This window comes from Rhinatrema bivittatum, chromosome 18 (assembly GCF_901001135.1).
Source record: "Rhinatrema bivittatum chromosome 18, aRhiBiv1.1, whole genome shotgun sequence".
NCBI lineage: Eukaryota > Metazoa > Chordata > Amphibia > Gymnophiona > Rhinatrematidae > Rhinatrema > Rhinatrema bivittatum.
This window is the reverse complement of record NC_042632.1, coordinates 59,033,537-59,045,979: the sequence shown is the minus strand read 5'-3', so window position 1 is coordinate 59,045,979 and position 12,443 is coordinate 59,033,537. Positions and strand designations below refer to the sequence as shown.

The 12,443-nt window shown below is 45.7% G+C and overlaps 1 protein-coding gene across 2 annotated transcripts in view; it reads right to left on the bottom strand.

Annotated features, from left to right (window-relative positions):
• DBN1 (drebrin 1) overlaps positions 1-12,086 on the bottom strand; it is a 29,015-nt gene extending 16,929 nt beyond the window's left edge. For both annotated transcript variants that reach the window (XM_029583911.1, XM_029583912.1), the window contains exons 1-3: positions 11,948-12,086; positions 11,600-11,712; positions 4,832-4,906 (exon numbers count right to left, since the gene is read on the bottom strand). In XM_029583911.1, the coding sequence (XP_029439771.1) occupies positions 4,832-4,906; positions 11,600-11,712; positions 11,948-12,041 (282 nt within the window). In that variant the 5' untranslated portion in view covers positions 12,042-12,086. The remainder of the gene's footprint in view (positions 1-4,831; positions 4,907-11,599; positions 11,713-11,947) is intronic.
• Between the last annotated feature and the right edge of the window lie 357 nt (positions 12,087-12,443).

The following is a 12,443-nucleotide window of genomic DNA, read 5'->3' as shown; positions in this document are numbered from 1 at the left end:
AGGTCCCTAACAGCATAGTGCTCACATAAAATTAGCTATAAAACAGAGAGAAGTACATGCATACATAAGAGGAGGGAAGGAGAGGAGTAACCCTTCTAGTCTGTTCCATGTATCTCCTATTACAATCCAGCCTCCACAAGGTCTATTTCTCCCTCACTCCCCCACAGCTCAGGATCCTCTGTGCTTATCCCAGGCTTTACCCCTCACAGCTAAGGATCCTCTGTGCTTGTCCCAGGCTTTACCCCTCACTCCCTTCAGCTAAGGATCCTCTGTGCTTATCCCAGGCTTTACCCCTCACTCCCTCACAGCTAAGGATCCTCTGTGCTTATCCCAGGCTTTACTTCTCACTCCCTTCAGCTAAGGATTCTCTGTGCTTATCCCAGGTTTTACCCCTCACTCCCCCACAGCTAAGGATCCTCTGTGCTTATCCCAGGCTTTACCCCTCACTCCCCCACAGCTAAGGATCCTCTGTGCTTATCCCAGGCTTTACCCCTCACTCCCTCACAGCTAAGGATCCTCTGTGCTTATCCCAGGCTTTACCTCTCACTCCCTCACAGCTAAGGATCCTCTGTGCTTATCCCAGGCTTTACCTCTCACTCCCTCACAGCTAAGGATCCTCTGTGCTTATCCCAGGCTTTACCCCTCACTCCCCCACAGCTAAGGATCCTCTGTGCTTATCCCAGGTTTTCACTTGGATGCAGATCCATCACTGCTCTCTACATTAATGGTGGGGGTGGAAGGGAAATAGAACCAAGAGTTAAGAGAAAATGATAAGTATGAGAGAAAAAAATGTGTGAAGCTTGCTGGGCAGACTGGATGGGCCGTTTGGTCTTCTTCTGCCGTCATTTCTATGTTTCTATGTTTCTTGAATTCTATTATTTCACTTGGTTGCAGCTCCATCACTGCTCTCTACATTAATGGTGGGGGTGGAAGGGAAATAGAACCAAAGAGCTAAGAGAAACAGATAAGTATGAGAGAAAAAAATGTGTGAAGCTTGCTGGGCAGACTGGATGGGCCATTTGGTCTTCTTCTGCCGTCATTTCTATGTTTCTAGAAATTCTCTTTCATTGACAAATGTTCACAGTGTGTGCTTTGTTTCTCGCTTTGAAGTATTTGGATATTTTTATTGTAGCCTTCTGTCAGTCTTTTCTTTTTGGATGTACAGACTGATGTCCTTAAGTCTCATTTGTAGGGCTTTTGATGTTGGTCCTGTATCATTTTCATAGTCCTTCTTTGGGCTGTATCCTTCTGATGGCGCAGACTTCAAAACTGCACAGAGTATTCCAGGTGAGGTCTCGCCAGTGACCTGTATACAGGCAGAGTTCCTCCTCTTTTTCTGCTAGCTATGTCCTTCCCTTTGCAGCCTTGCAAGAATGCCAGAGCGAATCAGACCAAAAGTCCATCAAGCCCAGGATCCTGTCTCCCACAGTGACCAATCCATGTCACAGGTAGCCAGAAGTCCTTGCTCTTAGCCAGGGATAAACAGTTCATCCTCAAGTCTACGTGGCTAATAATGGTTTATGAATGTTCCTACAGAACTCACCTGAACCCTTTTTAACCCAGCTACATTAACTGTTTTCACCATATCCTCCGGCAACAAATTCCATAGTTTAATGGTACAGAGTGTCCTTGATTTGTTTTAAATGCTTGGCTATGTAATGTATGCTGCAAGATAATGGTATTATGTTCTCAGAGAATAACTACTATAAAGTGTGTGATATAATTTAACTATATAGAGATAAGACCTCAGTATTGGCAAGAGATCTGAATTAACAGAAACTTCTGATGGCCAATTGGTCCAATCATCGGTCTTATAATCTCTAATTTTGATTTTATATGTTTTATTTAAAATTGCTTTTATTATAACTTGTGCACACTTACTTTTTATTTTATTAAATTTTTTATAAAATTAGTGTCTGTTGACACCAGTAAAGCAACATTGTGATTATGCATAAATTGGATATTCTAAATTTGCATTGAAGTTTAACTAGATTCACTTTAATTTTTAGGAAACTTGTTAAGCTCTGTTTCCCAAATATTGATGAAATTGGTATTAATCATTCGTTGTTGAAGTCTTATGTATTGTGTGGCCTCTTATCTGGAAAGCTATTTAAATGGACAAACACGTCTCCAAGAGGCAAACATAGTATTGCTGTTCAGCAAGTTGATGACATTAATGAAACAAAGTAACAAAACTTTCACTCAGCCAGACAATTGGCTGTGTTATGCTGATGAATTCAATTGTCTCAAAAGGTAACAATGTTAATGTTCAAACAACTTAGTAACAAAGAGTTAACCACTCGATGATTTTGTGTGAATAAACCACAATGTTGACTGATGTAACTATTTCAGACTAGTTCAATGGCTTTATGCCACAAAATTTGGTGCAAAATTCTCTGCAGCCATATATATAATGCAACTTGAACAATGAAATTTCAGTCTTGCAATTAATTGCGGGATGGACGGTATGATTCACTCCGTCTCTCGTAGAATCTTGTGTCCCGACAATATTTATAAACGGCAGAGCACTTATCTTAAATTTGGTGAGTTTGATGATCACAGACGCTTACAGATTGTTCATTCACTCTGTTCTGCCGTGAATGAACAATCTGAAATAGTTACATCAGTCAACATTGTGGTTTATTCACACAAAATCATCGAGTGGTTAACTCTTTGTTACCAAGTTGTTTGAACATTAACATTGTTACCTTTTGAGACAATTGAATTCATCAGCATAACACAGCCAATTGTCTGGCTGAGTGAAAGTTTTGTTACTTTGTTTCATTAATGTCATCAACTTGCTGAACAGCAATACTAGGTTTGCCTCTTGGAGACGTGTTTGTCCATTTAAATAGCTTTCCAGATAAGAGGCCACACAATACATAAGACTTCAACAACGAATGATTAATACCAATTTCATCAATATTTGGGAAACAGAGCTTAACAAGTTTCCTAAAAATTAAAGTGAATCTAGTTAAACTTCAATGCAAATTTAGAATATCCAATTTATGCATAATCACAATGTTGCTTTACTGGTGTCAACAGACACTAATTTTATAAAACATTTAATAAAATAAAAAGTAAGTGTGCACAAGTTATAATAAAAGCAATTTTAAATAAAACATATAAAATCAAAATTAGAGATTATAAGACCGATGATTGGACCAATTGGCCATCAGAAGTTTCTGTTAATTCAGATCTCTTGCCAATACTGAGGTCTTATCTCTATATAGTTAAATTATATCACACACTTTATAGTAGTTATTCTCTGAGAACATAATACCATTATCTTGCAGCATACATTACATAGCCAGTTATTGTTTTGCCTTTATTGTATACTAGCTATATCCCTTTATTTTGTTTATTTATTTTTATTTATTTCAAATTTTTATATACCGGCATTCGAGACAGCAGTCACATCATGCTGGTTCACATAAAACAGGGGTGCATAGTAAACATAACTATAACAAAGGTGCTGAAAAGGCAGTTACATATAACAGGGTGATAAGAACTTGGGTGAGAAGGAAGAGAAAGGATAGGTTATTAATTTAAATATGTAAAACAATAGAATGGATAACCAAGGTGTAGTTGGAGATTAGTTGACTATGTTGGCGTCCGGGAAGGCTTGTAAGAATGTCCAGGTCTTTAGTCTTTTTTTGAAGGTTGAAATGCAAGGTTCTGTTCTGAGATTTGAGGGGATGGAGTTCTATAACGGTGGGATGGCTGTAGAGAAAGCCCGGTCTCTTAGTGTGCAGTGTCTGGTAGATTTGGACGGTGGTACCTGTAGCGATCCCTTGTATGCATCTCTAGTCGGTCTTGATGAATTGTGTAGTCGGAGGGGGATCTGTAGGTCGATGGGAGCCAGTTGGTGGGTGATTTTGTATGTGGTGAGAATGACCTTGTATATTATTCTAAAGTGTATGGGTAGCCAATGGAGGCTCTTTAGTATGGGGGTTATGTGGTCCCTTCTCCTGGTATTTGTCAGAATTCGTGCAGCTGCATTTTGCACCATCTGGAGCGGTTTAGTGTATGAGGCGGGAAGGCCGAGTAGGATGGTGTTACAATAGTCTAATTTTGAAAAAATAATTGCTTGTAGAATGGTTCTAAAATCTTGGGCATGGAAAAGAGGTCTAATTCTTTTCAGCACTTGTAGTTTGTAGAAACAGTCTTTGGTGGTTTTGTTAATAGTGGCTTTGAAATTCAGGCGATTATCAATTAGGACTCCTAGGTCTCTCACTTGTGTGATTTTTGGCGTGGCTTGTTGTGCAGAGGTGATGGTGTTATTTTCTGAGGCGATGAGCAGGAGTTCAGTTTTGCCAGAGTTTAATACCAAATTTAGGCTGGTGAGGAGGAGTTTAATTTTTTGAAGGCATGTATCCCAGTAAGCCAGAGTTTTTGCGAAGGAATCCTTAATGGGTATCAGGACCTGGATATCGTCCGCGTAAAGGTAGTGTTTGAGGTTGAGGTCAGTGAGAAGTTGGCATAATGGTATAAGGTAAATGTTAAATAAAGTAGGAGACAGGGAGGACCCCTGTGGGACTCCTACTGACGACGGATGTTGAGAGGATTCTTTGTTCTGTATCTTGACCTTGTATCCTCTATTGCTGAGAAATGATATGAACCAAGATAGTGCTGTTGTTTTAAATGCTTCACAGTGTGCCCCCTAGTCCTAAATAACAGTGTTTTGTGTCTCAGTTACAGGGGAAGGAGAGTGGGTGGGAATGGAGCCACACGATGCGTAGTGGGCACAGTAACACTTGAGATGCCTTATAGTGGCAAAAGATGACTCCTAGCTGAGGCCTTGAAGCCTGAGGAAGAGCCGGCGCCTCACCTGTAAGAACTCCGCAATCTTCGCCACGTGACTGGCACACGCACACTTGCGGGCATCCGGCACATCTTCCCCCACCTTCAGAGTGAAGACAAGACATTAATGTAGATGTGAGAGACGGTACCACAAACGTGAGAAAAGGCTGAAGCACCACAAAGCAATGCTTTCAATATGGATTGAACATCAATTTAATTAGCTGGGAACAAGAGTTCATGACCCTGACCCAGATCAGATTCAGCCAGAGCCAGCTGCTGGGCAAATCCCTCCCAGTGGCTGTGTTCCTGAACTGCTTGCGAATGCCATCCTGGCTTTTACCAGGATTTCTCTGTTCATCTTCAGTCCCTTACAGAGAAAGCAGTGCCCACTGCGCTGATGCAGGAGGGATAACTACGGAAAGCTGGGTTAATCCAATGAGACTGTCAAACCTCTGTGACATCTCCAAATGGACTAACAAAGCAAGCACAATTCTTTACACCTTTAAGGGCCAAATTTTCAAAAGCATTCACATGCACATGCACATAAATGGAGGAATTACTTACCTGATAATTTCATTTTCCTTAGTGTAGAAAGATGGACTCAGGACCAATGGGTTATGTGGTCCCCTGCCAGCAGATGGAGACAGAGTCAGGTTTCAAAGCTGACGTCACCCTAGATGCTCCCCTGCAGTGACCTCAGCACTTCAGTAGTCTCTTCAAAAGCCATAGTGGACAGACTATCCAAAAAACGTTATTAAAAACGGATAACCATAACTGCACTCAACCAAACATTGAACCCAGTAAGATTATAGATGCCCTGATCTAGGGACTGGATGACGGCTTACCAGTAATCTCTTGGAATTGATACCCACACCACAGGAGATTCCTTGGCACCATTCTTGGGCAGCTGTGGGTGGGATGGTGAGTCCATCTCTCTACACTAAGGAATACAAAATTATCAGCCAAGTAATTTCTACATTTCCTAGCATGTAGCAGATGGACTCAGGATCAATGGGATGTACAAAAGCTACTCCCAATTGGGGTAGAAGGCTGCCCATGGTCCGGTTAACACTGCCCATGCAAAGGCTGCGTCCTCTCAGGCCTGAACAGCCAGGCGATAGAACCTGGAGAAGGTGTATAAGGAGGACCACGTCATCACTTGGCAGATATCAAAGAGAGACAGCAGTTTAACTTCCACCCATGAGACCCCCCTGAACCCTAGTGGAAAGAGTTTAAACCTGAGAAGGTAATGTCTTCCCAGCTTCCACAGAGGCACCTGTGACCCCCTCCTTAATCCAGCGAGTTATGGTAGCCCACGAAGCTGGTTTGCCCTGTTTCCTTCCATCGTGAAGTACAAACAGGAGGTCCATCTTTCAGACCGGTTCTGAAACTTCCAGATACCGCACCAAAAGCCTACTGACAATCAAATGACTGAGGCGGCGGTATTCTTCCATGTCCTTGTACCTATCTAGGGATGGTAACAAAATAGACTGATTCAAATGAATCTCCAAGACTACCTTGGGCAAGAAGGATGGAACTGTACAAAGCTGTAATGTTCCTGGAGACATCCGGAGGAACAGTTCCCGACACGACAATGCCTGTAATTCTGAGATGCGACATGCCGAGCATATAGCCACCAGGAAACTGTTTTCAGGGTTAATAAACTCAAGGAAAGACTGGGCAGTGGCCAAAAGGAAGGCCCTGCCAAAATCTCCAATACCAGATTAAGATTCCTCAAGGGAACTGGCCACCATAGGGGTGGCCAGAGGTGCTTTACCCCTTTCAGAAAACAGACCTTGTCCAAATGAGCAGACAGGCAGGTTCCGTTCACCTCACCCCCGAAACAGGAGTGCACCGCTAACTGCACCTTCAAGGAGTTAAGGGTCAAACCTTTATTCAAGCCATCCTGCAAAAATTCCAGAATTAGTGGGATTTTGACCATCCGAGGGGAAACACCGTGTTCCTCACAACAGGCCTCAAATACTTTCCAGACCCGAACAAAGGCTAGGGACGTAGAGAACTTCAGCGTGCAGAGTAAGGTGGCAATTACTGCTGCCGAATATCCTCGCTTCAAGGGCCAGATCATAAGACAGAATAGAGTCAAATCCTCGAAACGGACCAGTGCCTGCTGTAGCAGGCCCCTGTGTGGTGGGAGGCACAGGGGGGTCTCCACCAAGAATCTCCACATGTCCGCATACCACAGATGCCTGGGTCAATCAGGAGCTACTAGTAAGACTAATTCCTCTGGTGCTTGATTCTGCAAATTACCGTGTCCAGGAGGGGCCTCAGAGGGAAGACGTATAGCAGCTCCTCTTCTAGCCAGGTCTGAACGACAGCGTCGATCCCCAAGTCAACTCATCTCTTCGGCAACTGAGGAATCGGGGAACCTTCACATTGTGAGATGTGACCAGCAGGTCAATGGACGGGAGACCCCAGCAATTTACTACCAGCTGAAAGGCTTTGGCCAACAACACCCACTCTCCTGGATCCAGACTCTCTCTGCTTAGAAAGTCTGCTCTGTTGTTGTGTTTTCCTGTGATGTGGAAGGCTGAGATCATCTGTAGATGTATTTCCACCCATTCCATAAGGAGATTTATCTCCTGTGACACTTGATGACTTTTGGTTCCACCCTGGTGGTTGATGTAGGCTACCATTGTTGCATTGTCTGACATTACATGGAGTATGTGGCTGAATTGTAGACATGCCAATCTGATTGCCCGGGCTTCCAGGCGGTTTATGTTCCAGAGGGCCTCTTCCTTGGTGCAGAGCTCCTGAGCCTGACAGTGAGCTCCCCAACCCTGGAGGGCTTGCATCTGTCATGATGACCAGCCAGTTCGGGGGGGGGGGGGGAAGACAGGGGTACACTCCTGCCCAGAGGAACTTCCTGCAGCCACCACTGGAGGTGAGAGCATACATCAGTCGATAAGTGGAGACAAATCAAATTGTTTTGAGACAGTGGGTTCCAATGTGACAGTAGTAAGCGTTGAAGTGGTCGCATGTGTGCCCTTGGCCACTGCACTACTTCCAGGGTTTCCATCATCAAACAGAGGACTTGAAGATAGCTCCAAATCATCAGGCATATCGTGTTCATCAACAGACACACTTGGGACATCAACTTCTTTATCCACATGGGACAGGAGGAAGGAAGACCTTGCCCTGCTTGGTGTCGAACCAGACTCCCAGATATTCCAAGGACTGGGAGGGTTTGAGACTGCTTTTGTCCAGGTTTACAACCAGAGTTCCTGAAGCAAGGTGGTTACCCTGTTGGTCACCCAGAGACTCTCTTCCACGGACTTTGCCCAGATCAACCAGTCATCCAAGTACGGGTAACACCAGGATTCCCTCTTTTCTCAACGCTGCCACTATGACCACCATAATCTTGGAAAATATTCTGGGGGTTGTGGCCAGGCCACAGGGAAGTGCCCTGAACTGATAACTGTGACCCAGTATTGCAAAGCATAGGAAACTATGTACTTGCCAGATTGGAATATGTAGATAGGCCTCAGATAGGTCCAGGGAGGTCAAGAACTCTCTCAATTGTTCGGCCATTATCACAGAGCCTAGGGTTTCCATGCGGAAATGTTTCACTTGTAGATGTCAGGTGATGCTCTTGAGGTCCAGGATGGGGTGAAAGGAAACTTCCTTCTTGGATATGATGAAATAGATGGAATAATGCCCTGTATTTTCCTGGGGTGCAGGTACTGGGATTATAGCCCTCATCCTGAGGAGCCTTAATAGGGTAGTCTCCACTGCCTGCTTCTTGTGCTGGGAGTGGCAAGGAGATATCATGAATATGTCGCGAGGAATGCTGTGAAATTCCAGTGCATATCCTTCTCATATGACCTCCAGTACCCATTTGTCTGAAGTGATCTCAACCCACTGTTAGTAGAAGAGGGACATTCAACCCCTTATCTCCTCATTCTGAGGATGGGTCAGCAAAACTTCATTGTAGGGTTCGGGACGAACCTGAACCAGAGTCTGACCCTCTTGAGCTGCTGACTTCGAAAGAACTGAGACCTCCCAAAGGACAGAGACCTCTGAAATGTCAAGTTTTTGTAGGGGTGAAAGCGTTGGGAGCCCCTGGATCAAGATCTCATGGGTGAGGGGTGCTCTAACTGGTTTCTCTTATCTTCTGGTAGCTGGGGTACAGGAGATTCACCCCATTTTCTGGCCAGCTTTTCCAATTTGCTTCTGAAAAGGAGTGATCCTTTAAAGGGCATCTTTGTGAGATTTGCCTTGGAGGCCATCACCACCGAGGCCACTCCTCTGGCTGAGTTACGGACTAGGTCAGAGATCGTGTCAACTAAAAAGATGGCAGATTCCATAACTGCTCTGGAATTCACCCCCGAGTCACCCACCTCCCGAGAGAGGAGCAGGCACGAACGAGCTACCAGGGCACAAAAGAAGCAATCTGTAAGGTCATTGCTATTGTATCAAAGGCCTGTTTAAGGATGGACTCCATCCATCTATCGTGCGCATCCCTTTAAGGCCTCTCCTCCCTCCACTGGGATAGTTGTGCGCTTAGAGACGGCACAGACCAGCGCATTCACTTTAGGGAAACGCAAATGTTCTCTCACTGCCGAATCCAGTGGGTATAGAGCGTCTAACACTCATCCACCTTTAAGGAATGGGATGCCCCAACTCTTGGATGGCTTCCAGTACTGGAAAGTAGGGAAATCAGAATGGGATTCTTCTTTATTTCCATCAGAGTCCGCCCCAGCATCTTCAGGGTCTGGGAAGCCAGGGCTGGCAAATCTGTCTCTATGGAAAAACCATAACATGGTCCGATTTGGTTCTAAACTAGTGGGGGGGGGGGGGGGAATTTCCCCATCTTCCAAGGGATCTGGATCCTCTTCGTCCGTGCCATTCGGGTCCCTGCCAGGGATACCCTTGGTGAGGCAAGAGATGCCTTGAGGTCTGCCGATAGGGCTGGGAGAGGGAGGGCTTTACCGGCTGAGGTTCCGTCCAGACAGGGGCAAGTGAGGTCGCAGACTGCACCTGTACGAAGGCCCTGGAAAAATTCCACCTAAGAGAAGGCAGCCGGGTCCATGCCTAGTCCAGGAGGTACTGGGGTAGGTGCCACTGGATTTCCCTCTCCCCTCAGCCCCAATATGACAAGCAGCGCAGAGAGAAAGGCGCTTATGTTTCTTTGCTGCCGGAGCTACTGGCGACAGTAACTGTGTGTTCAGATGGCTCGCGCTTAAAATTTTATGTGCACAAATTTTGGACACCTACGCAGGCTGCAGCGAGGCGCATGCACAGCCCATGCGCCCAGCTTTACTTGTATAATGCGCCTAGTAAGTCATACACGTATGTACGTGCGTGATGTTATACGCACTGCGCATACCGAAGCTCTATGGTGGGCAATATGGGCACAAAACTGCGTGCAAGATGGCGCTGCCACAGCCTAGCACACAGTGTGCTGACCAAACCTCCCACTGGGGAGCCACAACCCGCGTGGGAGCCCACCTCCCCTTACCCTAACAGGATCGAGAATGACGTCGGGACAGTGTGCCGAGCAAGGAGACTGGAGGAAGTCTTACTGAAACCCCTCCAAATGTCTCTGAATCGGGAGGTAAGTCGCCTTCTCTCTCTCTTTTTTTTTTTTTTTTTTTACTTCCCTGGGATCAGCGATTACCGGCTGAGTACAGAGATGGACTCTGGCTGCAGGAGGAAGAGGGCTTTGGCCGTCACCGCTGCGCACAGCTTCCTGCACCCACTGCCTTTCAGCTGCTTCAGCAGTAAAGTCCATGCCGGGAACCGGCTACCAGACCAAGGCAAACCTCCTGAGGGATCTCTGAAATCACCTCAGGGATTCTCAACTGGGGGAGGGACCTTTAGGTATCACCACAGGAGAGTGGGGCTCAATCTTTTCTCCAATTTAAAAATAGAATTTCTTCTTCCAAAAGATACAGCAATCCCCATAGAGAAAGCACATCCACATCTGCTGGAGACGAAGAAATACTGAAGGGCTGAGGTCACTGCAGGGGAGCATCTAGGGTGATGTCAGCTTTGAAACCTGACTCCATCTCAATCTGCTGGCAGGGGAGCACATAACCCATGGGTCCTGAGTCTATCTGGCTACACGCTAGGAAATCAGATTTTTAAACAGCATCCAGTGGTTTGTGTGCTTAAAGTATGCATAGCAGGAATTTTGCAAGCATTTTACATACAATGAAAAGAGGAGGGGTCATGCATTCAGTTCTCAAGTATGCATATACATGCACGGACACACGAGCATGTGCATGATACTGCACATCACGCCACACTCATCCCATGCAAGTCTGCTTTGAAAGCCCAGGCTGAAGTCTGTGTGTACCTTCTACGGTGTTATCACCCCTCCCTCCCAAAGAAAAAAAATGCTTTCCTGTAACTCTCACAACTCCACTAGGGGGCAGTGAGTGCACAAGAAAGGATGGACCCTACATAATCACATTTCCAAATGGTACTGACATATCTGTTCACACCCAAATCCCTTTAAATATCCCTGAGAACCAACGTCCCTTACCATCCCCATTCCAAACCCCACACACCTGATTCACCCCCTCACAGATCTCCACACTTTCACAAATCTGAATCCACCCCACCCCTACAAAACTGCCCCACACAATTCTCTGCAAAACTAAATCAGCTATCAGCCCCCCACATTCACCCCGAATACTTCCTTCACATATTCCTGCTGCAAACCTGAACGCCTCAGTATATACTTTACTCTTTCAATGACACCGCCAATACGCCATTACTGTGGGGACGGGTGGTATCTGGCAGCAGGGAAGCAAGCACATGGGCAACTCACCCAGTTGATGAGGACGTATCTAGGCAGAACAGTTTGTGGTTCTTTGACACTGCAGAATCCATACATCACTCGCTGGTTCTCAAAGTGACTGGAGACCCCTTGCAACCCTCCTCCTAGGAAGGGGAGAATGGCAGGGTGGACAGAGGTCAATATTCTGCTGCCAACAGAGGATCCAGATGCAACACGGCAGAAAGTTTTACTGAAGGCTAACAAGAAGAGACTGTGCTTGGCTCATTCCTAACCCTGTGCAAGCACAGAGACCTCAAACCTCATCACCAGTGCTACCCACAGCAGAAATACACAATCATTTCCCAAATGAGGGTGGCCACAAAGGGTGAGGGGACTTACCTCCTGTCGCTGCTAGCTTAAGGTCATCGGAGCCATCCTCATATGTGTACAAAGCCCTGGAGAGAGACCGAGAGGAGTTATAGCACAGGAACATGCTCTCTGCAAGCGGAGCAATCGCAGTCAGAGAGCTCTGGCAAGCAGCAAATATCCCACTCTAGACAGACAGGAGCACACGGCTTTCCATGTGTCGTGCATAAGGGGATTAGCGCAAAGCTAGCAGCACTCATCACATCTAAATTCATATTGAGGCAGCTTTTAGCTATTCCCCCGCCCCCATGAAAAAAAAAAAGTGCGCCCCCGACATACACATTTTTACTTTCAAAAACAAGTGCCTGCCCAGAGCAGCCGTTAACTGAGGAGCCCCAAAAGTTTACAGGAAAGCAGAAAGTTGTGGCAATATTAAGTCGGAGGAACCAAAAAAGGAGAAAAAATAAAAAGTGCGCCAGCGGTCAGGTTAGGAAAACAGATGCGCAATTAACGAGCGTCCTTTTCCTAA